The sequence below is a fragment of the Triticum aestivum genome, unplaced genomic scaffold, assembly GCF_018294505.1.
Source record: "Triticum aestivum cultivar Chinese Spring unplaced genomic scaffold, IWGSC CS RefSeq v2.1 scaffold331902, whole genome shotgun sequence".
Taxonomy (NCBI): domain Eukaryota; kingdom Viridiplantae; phylum Streptophyta; class Magnoliopsida; order Poales; family Poaceae; genus Triticum; species Triticum aestivum.
Window position 1 is genome coordinate 28,796 of NW_025225124.1, and position 17,199 is coordinate 45,994.

Genomic DNA, 17,199 nt, shown 5'->3' on the forward strand with positions numbered 1-17,199 from the left:
GATCTAATTAAAATATTATTTGTTAATGAGTTTTTCTGATTATTTAATTTTATATATATATTGAGTTTATATAAATGTTAGATTAATGTCGAATGTTAGATGAATTAGATAGAAAAGTTAAATATATAGTAATGTCAATTGTTAGAGATGAATATAGTTAGATATATTAATGTCAAATATTAGATGAATATATATTTGGTTAGATATTAATTAATGTTAGATAGTAATAGGTGTTTAATGTTTCACCTATATGAACATAGAAAATGTCATCTGACGACGAAAAAGATTTCATTATGTGCGAACACTGTGAAGACCAGCGCGGCCTGTGCGACAGAAATTTCCTTGTTGATGGTAGGCGCTTCAGCATCAAGCTGGATGAGACATTCAAAGTTCATACAGTAAGTCACTTTGTCAATTATTATTTGAATGCAAAACCTATGCTTCATTTGCTTTAACTTATAATTTTAAATTTTCACTATTCTACTAGCGCATCCCCTGCCATGCAAGAATTTTTTTCTTGGATAAGATAGGTTTTAGTGCTATAGATGATATGGAGGTAAAGAGAGTTTACTCGAAGACGGAGCATGGGTATACTTTCAACGTCAAATTATATAATGGAGACACATACACCCATTTTGAATGCAAAACTTGGCAAGCACTATGCAAAGCTTATGCATTTGAGCTTGGTATGGTTGTCACCTTTGATATTCGTCCGGAAGATGATATTGAAGGTAATATAGACATCTAGGTCGATGTGCAAACGCCTACAGTTCTACCATTATGTGAGTTTTTCTCAACCATGCATGCATATGTTTATGTCTTTGATACAGTTTATTCAAAAATAGTTGACAACTAATTTGTATTGTCAGCTTATTTCGGTTCAAGCAAACATGTCCGACGCTTGGTAGACAGGACCTACTACTGCCCCGGGGCTCAACTAAACTGCGAGGAGATAAGTCATTATGTTTCATGGCTTGAGGATCTTAATACTGTCAAGACAAAAAAAATTCCTGAACTTAGAAATGTTAGTACTCAAAACGTGCGACCAATGATGATCGTATTGAACTACGGTCACATCTATAATCGAAAGATGGTAAGATTTTAACTATTTGTCTTTAATTAGTGCATCTTTTGCATACATTATTTTTGAAACTAAATTTTTATTGCTTAATATATTAATTACTATACGATGTTCTTCAACAGGGACTTCCGATGACAGTTGTGCCTCAGTGGATCGAGACTAAAGGTGACATGTCAATGGTTAGCTTACGGCCAAGATATCCTACATTGCACATGAGTGCATTCAGGATTTCTGAAAGCGAAGAATGCTTAATAGTGAAAGATTGGAGCAAAATTGTTAACAATCGCAGAGAAGTACTAGGGGCAGTAAGGAGAAGCGCAACCCAAGATTAGGAGACAGATTCATCTGCATGCTCCAGTATGATGAATTAAGAGAGCTATACATGTTCTATGCTATTCTACCTAAGAGGGAGCAGCACTAGTTCATGCTCTTAATTAGTGTCTCATGTCTGTGTCCTGAACTTCGATGCTGGTGATGATTATGTTGAACTCGATGATATCTTTGCTTCTATTACAAAGTGAATGTATCCTCTTTAAGCTAGCCAGTGTTGGTGATGATTAGATAGCTAGCGGTAATGACTATGATGATTATTTAGTGGTAATTAGACGACTACGATGATTTTTAGCTAGCTAGAGTTTATTTATTTATTAATATGCGATGATGATGATGATGATGATGATGACGACGACGACTACAACTCATTATAACGTAAAACAATCCTAAATTAAATTGATAACACAAATTTAATTGAAACATACAAAATAAAACAAAAACCCATAAACATTTAGTACCGGTTGGTGTTACCAACCGGTACTAAAAGGCTCCCGGCCCCCGGAGCTGGCTCGTGCCACGTGGTTTCTCTTTAGCACCGGTTCGTGTTGAACCAGTACTAAAGGGGGGGGGCCTTTAGTGCCCACACTTTAGTACCGGTTATGGAACCGACACTAAAGGGCCTTACAAACCGGTGCTATTGCCCGGTTCTGCACTAGTGATTCATAAGCAACATATGTTTTTCAACTTTTTTAAACACAAGGGTGCTACATATTTAACTCCATTTTTTCAACAGAATGTTTTTTATGCTACATTCCCTGAAAATGTGGTTCAAGTCAACTACAGTACTCTGTTTTTTTCAGTACAAATTCAGCAAGTGTACATAGACACACCCCCTGGATTATGGTGTTTTATCCAAGCTCAATGTTGAATGCTCAGAATTACCCAATTTTTTACAACTAAATTGTTACAACTAAATTTGCTGCAACTAAATTGTTAGGGTTTCAAACAGATCTTACCCAATTTGCTGCAGAAGTGGATGTCGTGGCATCTGGGAAGGCGGGTTATGGTAGATGCTCACCGGGGGTGGGTGCTCCCTGTGTTGCACACGAGTCGCCGAAGTTGGATCCGTCCACCGGGATGAGACAGAGTCACCGGAGCTTCGATTGTAGGCGGAGGCGAACATATCCCTAGCGATGTGCGCCATTGGATTGAAGCAGAGAATCGCCCTTTGAGTTGGGGGTAGATGGAGGGAGGGGGGAGGTGGTGGCTGGTTCGCTACCGGCGGTGCTGCGGCGGCAGAATGACAGCGGATAATGGGCAGACCTTGCCACGGTCGCCGCCGCCGCCGCGCGATTCGCGGGGATCAGGTGGGTGTCTGTCTGCGGGAATATGCTGCGTTGAAACACACACTGCGTTTCAACGGTCGGTCGCCTCAAAGCGCGTCGCACGTGGTTATCTGGTCGCGGGATCTGACGGCTGAGCGCTGGTTGATCCAACGGCTGTCAAGGCGGTTTACTTTCTCAACAAATCAACCGGCTGATTTGTAGCACGCGCCATAGGCAAAACATACTCCCTTCGTTCCGAATTACTTGTCTTGGATTTGTCTAGATATGGATGCATCTAGACTCATTTTAGTGCTAGATACCTCTATAACTAGACAAATCTAAGACAAGTAATTCGGAACGGAGGGAGTAGATGATAGATCCATCCGTCCGAAAATAGTGGAGGAGATGAAAAAGAAACGATTTGGTGAAGAAGACGTAGAGGCCGGCAGAACTAATCGACGAGGAGTAATTGTGTGGACGATGGCAGATGGGTCTACATGGAAAGTTGGAAGCGGGGACGGTTCACGTTTTGTTGCTTACCAAACACACTGTGTCATTATGCATGTTGTACAGTTGCTCATGTGGCACAGATGGCCCACTTGATGATGTGGATAGACTTCATGTAGAGATAAATATAGTAGTGGGGTGAACTTCTTAAGTATATAGGATATGCATTTTTTTGTCTTAGTTCATTTCCAATATTCATGTTTCATAAAATGAAATCTCTAGAAATATATTGGAACAGATTTTCGCAACAACGCGAGAGGGGTCATCTAGTTTAAAACCGTTTTGAGATATCCAAATTTTAGGCTTGCTGTTGGAGATGCTAACCAACAAGCGGTATTACCTCCAAAACAACCAATATTAGCTAGATTGTCAGCTATTCTATTTTGATCACGGACTAATTTCACATGAGTAAACTCTAGTAATGTCAAGTGATGCTTGATTTCACTCATCAGGTGTCCATAAGCAGATTGATTGAGCAACCGGGCCGGGCCTTGGGCCCTTTCATGTACTACCTCGAAAGAAAGAAAAAAGAAAAAAAACGTCCCAATTTCCCCACACCCACGACCGCGAGCAGAAATCCCTAACCTGTCCCGACCCAACTCGCCGCCGCCGCCGCCGCCGCCGCCGTCGCCAAGGAACCCTAGCGTGTTGATGGCATCGACGGAGGAGCAAGTCTTCCTTGAATCGAGGAACCTGTCATATGATGGCGCCCACCACCCCGACGCCTGCACCGACTGGGATTACCCGGAAGACCCAGGCGACCGGCGGAACGGGGTGGAGGTTGCCGAGCTCCATGACCAGCCGGCGCGCATGAGCACCTGTGCGTATATCGTGCATCTCCACTCTTCCTCACTGGAATTCCTCTTACTGATATTGTTTCCGCCAACTCAATTATTCGTTGATCAAATACTTATTTGTCTATTGTCACCGAGCAGCAGATTCAGATCCATGTGAAGTCGCCAGGCGTGCCTTGGACCTCATGTTCCCGCGGGAGGAGGACAGCGATGACTGCTGGAGCACCTGGAGCGCACGGGAGAAGGGCAGTGATGACGACGATGAACAAGGTAGCCAATTCCCCCTACAGATGTGTTAAGTATCCATAGATCCTTGATTTACATTGATTGATTCTCTAGGAGGGGAAGAAGGCGATGGTAGCACACAGGAGAGCAGCGATTATGAAGACGACGGCCGCAATTGCCAAGTGATACTAGCCGAGACAAACTGTCCAGGTAGCTGCTGATTCTCTCAACAGATGAAACAAAAATACTCCTATATATTTATCTGCTGAGCTGTTCTACATCAATTCTTCAGGAAAGCTCTACCCCGAGAGCCAAGCAGAGGCCATAGAACTCAGATGGGCAGACTGGTTCTTCCAGCGGATTGTAGAACACTCAAAGCTGTGCAAGGAGATTATGGCCCTGGGAGATGATGATGAGACTCCTTTCCCCCCATCTCCCATGAAAGTGTTCCCTGAGGCAACAGCTTTATGCATCCTTGGGGCCAAATCCTGCCACCACCGTGTTTACAGGACCCATGACACTTCTACCAGTAAGCGCCATTTGCCTGCCATTCATTACTAGTAATTAATTCATCTCCTGTTGTGCTATCTATGTACTCTGTGACCAACTTGCTTTGTTCTCACTAATAATTGCAGCCCCATCAACTCTTGGATATCGTGAACCAAGTCATATGCTACAATTTTTCTCCATGCGTCTATCAAGCTTTGAAGCCTCGTATTCCATTAGTGTGTACGGAATATTCGCCATTCGGGATTACTTGGACCGGCGACGGAACTATGTCTTTAACCGTCCCAGGGATGATGCTGTAACAATTGAGAAGCAGGTAATTAAGACTTCATTTCCTCCCGAAGATATTATGCTTGTTTTTGTTTCCGAAATGGTTGGCTGCTGAATAATGATGTTCAACACTGATGTTTATGTTAGTTTGGTTCTTTGATTTGTCTCCTTCATTGCTTGCATCTATTAAAAGTTGTGTGAGGCCAGGTTAATTTACTTCTCCATCTTCAAAGGATCTGCTCTTTGTGTTGTTAAGCGGCCTTAGATGGATGATCACTTCAACCCATGAGATCAATTCTCCAAATTTGTTATTGATTGTACTTTTTTTAACACAAACATACAGAACTGGTCATCTTGTTAATATATACTTTACATAGACATCTACTCTATTTCTTTGTCGCCTTTTGATTACGCATGTGCTATTAAGACGGTTATAACTCCCAATCAGCTAGATAGTAGAGGGGCATAGGGTAATGATTATGAGATCCCTAGTGATGATGTAGTCTAATATGTGATAATGTTGAGCAACTGACAAGATAAATCAGGGTAAAAAGAACACAATTGCATTAAAGTCGCATGCATGTCTTGCATATGCAAACAAATGTAAACAAGATGGAGTGAGTATCACTCACTAGTTAATTTGAACATGAGCATGTATATCTTTGAATTTGTTGTGTTGATACTTGCTAATGCATGTGGAAGTGGATATTGCTTATTAGTTCTAACAAGCTGTTAAATTGTAGGATTCTTTTGTCGTACCACTTTGTAGCCCTTGTCGAGGAATGTATGTATCGGATAAGGCTTTAGTAGAAGTTGATCTTTGGGTAAAGAAGGAAGGGGATGAATCAGATGACAAGCAACTACTTTCTGCCTACGCTGAGATTGATGTCCATGCTGAAGCTAATGTCATGTTTTATTCACGAATTTCTGGTGATAATTGCAATTTGGACTTAAAATACAAAGTCCTTTCAGAAAGTGTCGAGGCTGTAATACAAGTATATGCAAAGGTGGACCATCCTCACCATGTGAGGTTCACTGCTTTTAGCACCGGATATGATGACTATCCTCATCGTGGAGTTGTGCTGTTTGATGACAAATTATTTGGTCACGAAAAAATATTCCAGCATATTGTTGCAGTGAAAGCAAATGAAGAACTTCATGTTTTTTTAGAAGTGAACGGTTCAGTGTTCCAGTGGACTTTTCAAGACGAACATGTCGGAGCTGTTATTTCTCCTGATGACTCAGTCTTTGAGTATGGCCAGTTCTTCGTGAGGGTGATATTTGCTCCAAAGGATTGTCAGTGAAGCTCAGCTCCAGCATTCTCACAGTGTAGCCATTGGCTGAAAGCCTGAAGCTCATGGAAAAGTGTTGTTGCTTTTCTTGGTATTGTATATAAGTAGCAGCTGAATTTGTCTTCTTAAGCCCTCTTAGGCAGACATCAGAAGTACTAATTTTTATAGCCTGAAGCTCATGAAAACTAGAGAAAATTTCTTGACTTTTATGTGGCCTATCCTTGTAATATGACTGGTGGAAACCCAAACGTGTTCCAAGTGCATTTCCTCTGTTATCTTCTTAGCTCCACTATTTTCCTTATAATTTGGATACATCCTTATAATTTGTTTGCATGTTATGTTACTGTGTAGATCAAGATACCTTGACAAGTGGAAAAATAGTAGCCTGTTTAGTTCAAATCAAGTGTTTATTATACTGGGCTGATTTAGCTGGTGTATTTGCTGATTGAATCGAAGTAAAATTTATTATCTATTTTTTTTCCGAGCTTGCACAAGTTCTCTTGTTTTCATGATAAAACAGAAGTTGGAACAGAGCTGGAAATGTTTTGTACCATGTTAGAGCAACTCTAGTCTTCCCCTAAAATGTAATCCCTCAAAATTTGAGGGATTAAACTTTTTTGCACCTAGCCCTTCCCCTAAGACTTTTTTTTTGAAAGCAAAGCATAGCTTTTATAACTTAACGGTGCTGGGGCAAATTGCCCAAAGCACAATCAGCCACATGGGCTGGAATGTCAGACTCCCACTCAACATAGAGGTTCGAGGAATACAAACGACCCAAATTTGCCAGTTCATGAGCTACAGAATTAGCAGTACGACGACAAAGAGAAATATCATATTTTGAGAAGCACAACTTCAGTTGAAACTTCGTGTCTTCGATGGTGGCCGCAGATGCGGACGAGTCCACCTTAGTGAGGTCCAACGCCTCCTGCAACAACTTAGAATCGGTCTCAAAGGCCACCCTTAGCATACCAAAATCAGCAGCAAGCGACACAGCCTGATGCATTGCAATTGATTCAGCAGCAAACGCATCCTGAACATTTTCGTGCCGTCCAGCACGAGCACAGACTATGGCGCCGTCCGTAGACCTGGCGACCACTCCCCAACCAGCATGATTCTCACCCGGAACAAGTGAACCATCGAGGTTAATTTTTATCATGTCCTCAACTGGTGCCCGCCATTGGTCTCTGCATATGGTCTTGGTGCTGGGAGCAAAAATCTGCATGTACTCCAGGACATTGCATCTAGTTCTTCTAGCCACCTCTGTAGCCGCCATAGGAAGCTCCCCTTCCCTTAGTTTGTTTCTGCAGCTCCACCAATGCCACCAAAAGGTTAGGATAAGCAAACGCTTCTTCTCATTCAGCCCCCATAAATAATCTAGCATAGCGTGCACTGACGTAATTTTCTCCAACTCCATTCTTTCTTGTTCGAGAGCAAGATCTCTCCAGACTACTTTCACTGATTTGCACTTAATGAACAGGTGAGCCCCGTCCTCGTCAGCACGTCCACAGAACAAGCGCTTTGTGTCATCAACTGGAATGCCTCTCTTTAACAGGTTAGTACGCAGCGCCAAGGACTCGTGTTTTAATCTCCATGCAAACATCTGGATGTTCCTCGGGCACGGCAGTTTCCATAGACGCTTCCAAGAATTATCACTGCAGCTATTCAGATTTCCTGCCATAGACGTGCTAGACCCCACGCCCCCTGATTCTCCTGTTTCCCCAGCTGAACATGCAGCTTATATGCGCTCTTGACCGAATGCAGACCCTTGCTGTCATACTGCCAAGCTATGAAGTCTTGCACTCCTTCCCTCAACGGTATCTGCAAAATATGTCGTACGTCGTCCGGCCAAAAAGTTTCTCGCACTAGACGTTCGTCCCATCCCCTGAGCACGGATCAATAAGATCGCTGACATACTCCAGCAAGTTTCCTCGCCTGGGTGTAATGACTCGCCGCGACCACGGACGTGGGATTCAGGGATCAGTCCAAATTCTAACGGACAAGCCATCTCCGATGCGCCAAATGTACCCCTCCTGTACGAGCTTCAGACCATGGAGTAGGCTGCGCCAAGAATAGGAGATGCCAACCTTTGGTGTCGCCTCCAGAACGTGACAATGAGGGAAATACCGAGCCTTAAGAACCCTGGCGCACAGGGAGTCCGGATTCTGGATCAGTCTCCAAATCTGCCTAGACAGCATTGCGATGTTAAAGCTGTGCATATCCCGGAATCCTAGCCCTCCGTGCGATTTGGACTTGGTGAGCTTCTCCCACCCTATCCAGTGGATCGTGTTCTCTTTATCTTGTTGGCTCCACCAGTATTTACCAATCAGGGAACTAATCTCCTCACAAAAAGTTTTAGTCAAGTAAAAGCACGACATAGCGAAGGTTGGGATGGCTTGTGCTACTGCCTTGACTAACGTTTCCTTTCCGACTTTTGCAATTAGCTTCTCCTCCCAGCCGTACACACGTCCAGCAATCGCTCCCTTAACGTATGCAAAGGCCTTCCTTCTGGATTTACCCACATGCACTGGTAATCCAAGATACTTCTCATTCCAGGCTTCACTATGGATCAGCAAAGTATTCCTAACCTCGCTTCTCACCTCTACCCGTGTATTAGGACTGAACATAATGGCAGATTTTTCAACATTAACGCATTGGCCAGAGCAATTCTCATATAGATCAAGGACGTCCCTTAGTGCAGCCGCTTCTTGTTGGTTTGCCCACTAATCCTCCCTGATAACTCAGCATCATGCAGCAACGCCGAGAGCCCCTCCGCGCAGATAACAAAGAGGTATGGTGACAGCGGGTCGCCTTGGCGTAGCCCACAAGATGGGCTGAATCTTTCTGTTAGTGCACCATTTATCTTAATTTGATATGTAACAGAAGTGACACACTTCATAATTAGATCCACCCATTGTCTCCTAAACCCCATCTTTCTCAACATAGCAGCCAGGAAGTTCCACTCAACGCGATCATACGCTTTGCTTATACCTGCCTTCACTGCCGCGTACCCTTCCTTGCCCTTCTTCTTGTTCAATAAGAAGTTTGACAGCTCATATGCAATCAACACATTATCCGTAATTAGCCTCCCCGGGACAAAGGCACTCTGGTTGTCCGAAATTATTTCCGAAAGGATAAGTTTCAACCGGTTAGCGATCACCTTAGACACCAACTTGTAAATGACATTGCAAAGGCTGATTGGCCTCAAGTCTTTGATTCTGCTCGGTTCCTTCACCTTGGGTATCAACACAACAACTGTATCGTTCCAACCTTCAGGAATTGTCCCTCCATTGAGAACCGCAAGTACCTCTTCCACAATGCCGTCCCCCATAATATGCCAATGCCTTCTATACACAATGGAGGGCATGCCATCCGGCCCCGGCGCCTTTAGATCTCCGATATGATCCAGCGCAACCTTTACCTCCTCCCGAGAGAACTCCGCATCAAGTATTGCATGCATACCAGCAGTGATCCGCGGATGAACTTTATTAATAAGCTCATTAACACGGTTCCTGCCTGTGATGTAAAGAGTTCCTGAAAAAAGGAGCAAACATAGTTAGTCATCTCCTCTCCCTCCTTCACTTCCGAACCATCCTCTCGTCTCAACCCCTTCACCCTGTTCTTTTTTCTCCTCGACGAGGCAACCGCCATGAAATATTTGGTGTTCCTGTTGCCATCCTTCAACCACGAGACATGAGACCGCTGCTTTGCTTTAGTATTCTTCTTCTCTTCCAACTCTTCTACAACACACCGCAGCCGGGCCTCCTCACGAATTTTCTCTTCAGACACAGGGGCCTTCATACACCGCTCCAGATCAGTCTTTGCCTTCTTCAACCTTCCCTCTAGCTCTCCAGCCACCTCCTTATGCCACTTCCGCATTCTGCCAGCTACTTTGCACATCACAGTTGCCACACTAGCCCCACCTTCCGCCCAGCCTTCCTCCCACGCTTCTTGGATAATTTCAGTACATCCATCCTCTTGCAGCCACCAAGCCTCGAATTTGAACCCACGATCACCTCCTTCTGCCCACCTGGTATCACCTTTGGTATAAACAACCACTGGCCTGTGATCCGAGTGACGAGGTATTTCATTCACCACCGAGAAATCCGGGAACAACTCACACCATTTAGCATTCGCAGTGGCCCGGTCCAGGCGCTCACAGATATAGTTGTTCAGCTCCTTGTTGTGGGTCCGCCAAGTGAACTTATCGCCCCGATAACCAATGTCACATAGTTCACAACAAACCAAGGCCTCCCTGAACCTATCCATGCAGGCTTGGGGTCGAGTCACCCCTCCCACCTTCTCATCACACGACAGAATTTCGTTGAAGTCTCCTAGGTAAAGCCAAGGCCGGCCATTTTGATGTTGTTGGCCTATGATTCTGATGGTCCTCCAGGTTTCATTTTTGCGCTCCGCAGCTGATTCCCCATACACACCCGTCAACCTCCAAACCACCCCATTATCCTCTGTAACATCCACATCTATATGTCTTCTCCCATAAGATCTCAATGCCACATCCACCCCCCTCCTCCAGAACATTGCAACCCCCCTACTCCTCCCATCCGAGCTCCAAGCAACCATGTGTGCTAACCCCAACCTTCAAGAATTGTCCCCTAAGACTTGATCCCTTCAAAAAGAATATTTTGCTACTTCTTCAAAACTATGGCACAATCATTATAAACAAATGCATCACATTTCAACACCAACTTAAACAATTTCAACAGCAAACATAAACATAGTTCTGTCAAAAGCCATTGAATCCAATAATATCATTGAAAAAACACCACATGGCACCTAGATCATAAAACTCCACCAAATCATGCACTCCCACTACTACTAGCACTCGGGTCGAACCTTGATCTTGCAAGATCTCTCCACGAATGATTTACCAATATGGTCTCGTTGTTTCATCCATTGTGCTTGCATCCATAAAAATGATAACACGCTCCTCGGCCTTACTCCTGGCGACTTGGTCCTCAGTCTCTATCGCAAGTCGGTGCTCTTCCATCTTCCTCTTGTTTAACTTCTCCTTGGCCTCCACTCGAAGTCATTTTCCTCAATTGCAAGCATATGCTCCTTTGATTACACCTTTCTATCTTCGGTCACCGCCTCTCCTTTCCACCCCTCCTCCATCATCTTGAGCTCCAGCCACCTCGATATATATTTTCCTCCTTGCGGTCGGTGCCAATACCATCTTCATCTCAATCATTGTTTTTACTATGTCTTCATCTCAATCATTGTAATATACACTTCTCTATAGGCGCCCACTCCGTTCTTCTTTTCATTTCCTTCGCATGCTTTTGTCCCTCCGACCAAGAGATGGGAGTGGAAGGTTTTCTAGCACGTCGGCGACGACATCAATAGATATGCTCAATCTTGCCCTCCTCAATATTGTATCATAGTTTCTCCTAGCCCACTTTTCATTTTTGCAAGCACCTTGCAACGATGATGCAAAGAGAAGACATTGTTGCCACTTGTTCTGTTCCTTTAGTTGTAAAGCTCTTGGATGATAGGCTCGTATTGGTTTATTGGCACTCCACTTAGCGGTCTAGGTTCATGTCATCAACACAACAGGACCGTCGATTGCAACTATCTTGGATAACACCCCAATGATGATTGAGGGAACCTTGTGTGTGGTCGGAGGGGATGGACACATGGACTGCATAGTAGTGTAACATCCTCCTCCTTGGTTTGATCTGCTCCTCCGAGGTATCACAGAAATGTTCATCGAAGCATCGCACAATCCAACATCCTCCTCGGTCTTGTAGTTGACCAACCTTGATTGCCCCTTCTTCATTTTGTGTGTGTTGAGCTCCTTGACTTCGAGACTCCCTCTCTCTTCACGGCTTTAATCCGCCATAGACATGGCAATGTCCTCGAGGCCAATGGTGTGTTGAAACCCGCCATCTCATCTGGCTCCATTTGCGTACTACAATAGCAACAGACATTGCTAGCAATGAGCATCACATGATTGATCACCAAATTGAAGCATTGCGAAACAAATAGGAAAAAAGGACAAATACACTCGTAGCATTGTCTCGGGCAACTCGTCGCCACTTATCATGTGGCCACCTTTGGCGTCTGTAGCGGACGACAGAGGAGGAGTGGAACAAGTCGGAGGATCGACAGTGGCCCTTCTTCGCGGTGACCTCCAACACCTTTGTCGTCGGGCATGCAACCATCAGAGGGAGGGCGGCCGCGAAGGAGGCATCGGTGATGGTGGCGGGCGTGGTGGTCTCTTCTCCACGACGATGTATCAGGCTTGACCCCAAACTTCCCATGTCGCCGCTTCTTGCCGCAGCTCGCAGGATTTCTTCCAGGGATGGGGTTGTCGGAGGTGGGGTAGGCATCGGGAATTCCATTCTGTGACAAGAGGAGAAGAGAGAGCGCGAGAATGACAAAGAGTCAGGGAGGAGGAAATAGAAAATACTGCGAGTGAGAGTTTTCAGAGAAAATTTAGGATAATGGGGTTTGGTTTGTTTGGGAGGGAAGGGCTATATTTTTTTAGGGATCGAGTTTCTAGAGGAAGGCTAGCTAAGGGCTAATCTCCTACCATTCGCAAAAAAATTCTACTCTCCTAAGAAAATTTGTAGGGGTGTAACGGTTTTTAGAGTAAGGGCTAGAGTTGCTCTCGGAATGCTAGAGTTCCTCTTATGAGTATTGTAGCACCACTTGAGGGCGGGAACATCCGGTTTTGGGGCCACTAGGGAGGGGCGGTGGGAGACTCGGAGTGTGTGAGCCCGTGGAATCCCTATGTTTGATTGTAGGATGATAGGTACAAAATGTTGATGAACCATTTGGGATGATAAGAGGGCGTGTTCTAGTCCACTTCTTCCCTAAATTTTGGTTTGAATTGAATTTCTGTTTTATAGGGATTTGAAATGTTGTTGGATTGTGTGCAGTTGAAATATACTAGTTTGAATTATGTTTGCGTAAAAATGGATGTTAGATGATATTTATATGTAGAAAAGAGTGAGCATCGATCTGAGGGGAACTAATATAACCAGAAAAGATTGTTCGATAGTGTTCATAACCCGATATTGAGAAATGGCTACTGAAAATGAAAGCACCCTTCTAAGCTCGGATGAACAGTAAAAAAATCATAAAAAAAGAACTATGTTAAACTTTGACAAATATTCTAAGTGTTTACAAACTTTTCTCATCATATCCATTTGTGGAAGGTGTGGCAAAAAAAATTAGTGCTTCAAAATGTTTTCGAAAGTAACAATTCTGGAGCATGTCACGCCTTCCACAGAGTGTGATCTCATGATGAAAATTTGCAAGCACTTAGTACATTTGTCAAAATTTATCAAAAAAAGTTTAAGAATTTTTCATTTTTTTTGTTTTACTGTTCGTCGGAGCTCATATACTGAAAAATTGTTTTATGCGAGAGAGAGAGAGAGTACGTGACTCTGTGGGACCGAACGGCAGAGAGAGAGATTCCGACGCTAACCCGGTGCCGCCGTCTGTGGACCCACACACAGACAGGGGTGCGAGCCCGACGGCATCGGTCGAGTCGAGCTCGAGCAGGCGACGCTCCCTCCGCTTGGTCACTGCGCCGGCGACTCCTCACGACCACCTCGCCTCCTCCCGCCACGCCCCGACCCAATCGCGCGGCACCGACGTCTGCCCCGTCGCGCTCCACGAGCGTCGCCTCCGCCTCCGCCTCCCGACCTCCTCGCGCTCGCCTGCGCCGGCCCCCGTCGCTCGCCACCAAGGCCTCGGCCCCCCCGCGTTGCGCGCCTCCGCCGCCAACGACACCTCCCTTGCGCGCGTCCGTACGGCATTTCGGCGACCCCTCCTGGCCTCCTCGCCGCCTGCTCTCATCGCGCGTCGCCAAGGTCTGTGGCGCGCGGATCATCAGGTACTCGCCGCGGACGTTCGTGGCGGCGATATGGCCGGTGCAAGAGGCCCCAAGAGATCACACGGGCTAGGTTGTGGGGACGACGACAAGGGGAGGAGAGGCGGCAGAGGGACGGCAGGCGGGAGGGGGGAGAAGAACAGGGGCTCCCGTTCCCAAGCCGGCGCAGCCGTGGCCTCCAACAACCTCGAGAATAAGGTCACTTTCGAGAGGACGCCGCCACTTACCGGAGCAGCAGCAATTGTATGTAATGTATACATACACCCCCGTCATCTCATCTCATCTCATTGCAATGCATACATTGTGGATTGAGTGCATATCCTGTTGCCTGTGATGAACTACAGAAACAACACGTGTCAGAAACTAGCAACAATTGTGCACACATTGGTACATGCTCATCAGTTGCTGCTTGTTTTTGCATTTTCTCCGTATGAGCCCGGTTCCAATGCATGCATGGGTGCTTGGATATGAGGTGCTAATAAGCATATTAAATTAGATCTCTTCATTTAATTACTAGTAGGATCTTACTAGTATGTAAAACCTTGTAGCCTATTTGTGGCATGTATTTATTAGCAACTAAAATTCCTTAAATAAATCAAAACAAAATATATTTGAACCGAGTCCATATATGAAGTGTCAATAAGATACCATCAAAATATGTAAAATTATAGTCAGAGGTGCATAGAGTAAGTACTGATGGTATTCCATTTTGGCCCGAACATTTCTCATATATGCTCTAACAAATCAATTTTAGTGCTCTATGAGTCGCGCGATCCCGGATTCTTGCATCCTTTGTAGCACTTGGGCGAATACCGGTATATCACCATGAGTGAATTGAACTGATGGTAGGACAATGGATGTGACCGCCTCCGTTCAAATCAAGAATATTAGCCTTCTCTTCTTTTCACCCTCGACTACCATATTGTGAAGAATGATGCAAGCCATCATGACATTCTTGATATCGCCCTGATCGTACAAACGTTGCAGGACGACGCGGAATAGAGAAAAGACACTGCAGATCGCCCCGATCAACACTTAGGACTGTAGTATTGTAGTATCCTGATACAACCTAGTCTTTTGAATTTGCTTCAATTGCCTAGAATAAAATCAACTATTAGTACGTCCTGTAACATTTAGTTAGACGGTTGATGTGCAAAAGAAATCATTGACTATATGTAGTTTCTATGACAGAAAATTGCAAGAATCTGGGACTAGGCCATGTGGTTCAGATCACATAATATTTATACCAGTCTCCATTGTCTATAGTTCAGACTTGTCAGTTACCTATGATTCAGATCACATACTATTCAGATTAGAGTATACATTACTTATGGTTCAGTCTATCAATTATGTATGGTTCATTCTATCAATTGGCAAGAAGCAGAGGAAAATTCCATCTAAGCATGGACGGGAGAGAACAAGCACGGGGTGAAATTGAATACAGAACCAAGACATGTTTTGAAACAAACTAGCAGATCTGCTTTTGTGAAAAGAATGCATTACCTTTGAGCACTCTGTGACCGGTCGAGGAGCCATCGGCGGCGGCGAACTAAACTAGTGGCACCAGTGGTGTCCATAATACCTTCTCCTGCCGGCGGTCCGTGCAGACCCTCAAGCCTGCAACTAATGCTAATAGAATGTGGCCATGGGCTAGTTATTTGTTATGGTTAGCTACTTGGCTTGTTTATGAGAGTGACCATCTTATTAGTGATGAGACGGTTCTCCGACAGTAATATTTGCATATGATTATCTATGTCTGCACATTTTAATTATTACTTATTCATTTCCCTGATTGGGTTCAATTTGTTGTCAACAGAATTATTCAGTGCTGAATCTAGACGACGCTACCACCGCACGTTCTACCTGGCGTATGACAGTCTTCAGGTATCGTCTCTGGTGTTTCAATACCACGGACGAGCGGTTCTACTTCGGCCATGAAGAGAGGCAGAGCTGCAAGCTGCCGAAGTCAGGGAATTTTCTGGTGTATGTCCATTTCCATGGGAACTGGATGTGCCTGGTTATTGACTGCCCAACAGGATATCTCACAGGATATATAACAAGGAGCTTGCCCAAGGACAAGAGAATCCAAGAGAACAAAACAGAAATTTCTGAAGGCATGTCCAAGGAACGCAAGAAGGAGATTAGAAGTCAATTGCCGATGTACATTGAAGATGCTGAAATGCTACCTTGGAAAGGATCTTATCTCTATGCTGCCCAATGTCTTCTTGGCATCATGGGTTTACAAAACTCTTTCAACACTATGTATAAACATCTTGAAGGCAAACAAAAGTTTACAGAAGCTGAAATTCGAATAGCCGGAGAGCATTTCATTGTCCATATTCCCGAAGCCGGAAGATCAGATGTGCTCTTTCACAAGATAGACACTACTTTCATTGGTGGTGTCAACAGGATGGGTACACCACTTCTTGGTGATGCCCAAAACTGGGCCGGTCGTACAGTGGAAGCATTTGACATAATGGTGGATATAAGTCCCAGCAAATGGACTTTGGAAGCTCTGGAAAAACGTGGGAAGTCAAAGGAGGATGAACCAAAAGGTGTTGAAAAAAACTTTGGGCCAGAAGTTGAAGATCAATTATTGATTATTGAGGATCTGAGGTTGTACTACAGGAAGAATCCAAAGTCCAACAGATTTTGTTTGAAGGATTTACCGGTTGATCTTGGTCCTCAAGGCCCCGTCAGCAATAAACTTAACAGCCTTCTAGAACCTGATTCCCAAGATTTTACACATGTCCTGATCAAACCTTTTTTGAAGTTCCAGAGAGCGGTCAATGAAAATACAACATCAGAGAACGACAAAGGCAATGAAAGCATGGCTGAAGAAACTACAGAATATTTCTTTGATAATCATGATGCCAAGTCAGATTTGACCAAAGAGGTCAAGAATCTGAGTGATAGCCTGGATCCCCAACGATTCACATATGCCTGCAATGTCTCAGGTGATGTCCTGTTACCAAAGCATGAAAAGGCTGAAGCAGACAAGGGTTCCCCACCACCTATTAGCTTTGAGATTGCTATGGAGAATTCTGTTACTCAGGTGAATTTCAGG

At 44.5% G+C, this 17,199-nt stretch overlaps 1 protein-coding gene across 2 annotated transcripts; it reads left to right on the top strand.

The window, feature by feature from the left end:
* The first annotated feature begins 3,707 nt into the window (after positions 1-3,707).
* Positions 3,708-6,549, top strand: LOC123172088 (uncharacterized). Of its 2 annotated transcripts, none has more exons than XM_044589119.1 (6): positions 3,708-4,006; positions 4,125-4,250; positions 4,320-4,415; positions 4,498-4,734; positions 4,841-5,028; positions 5,726-6,549. In XM_044589119.1, exons 1-6 carry the CDS (start codon positions 3,838-3,840, stop codon positions 6,284-6,286), a joined length of 1,377 nt encoding a protein of 458 aa, XP_044445054.1. In that variant the 5' UTR covers positions 3,708-3,837; the 3' UTR covers positions 6,287-6,549. The 2 variants fall into 2 exon arrangements, with proteins under 2 accessions (XP_044445054.1, XP_044445053.1); XM_044589118.1 differs by having other exon boundaries at positions 3,709-4,006; positions 4,122-4,250.
* Positions 6,550-17,199: the final 10,650 nt, after the last annotated feature.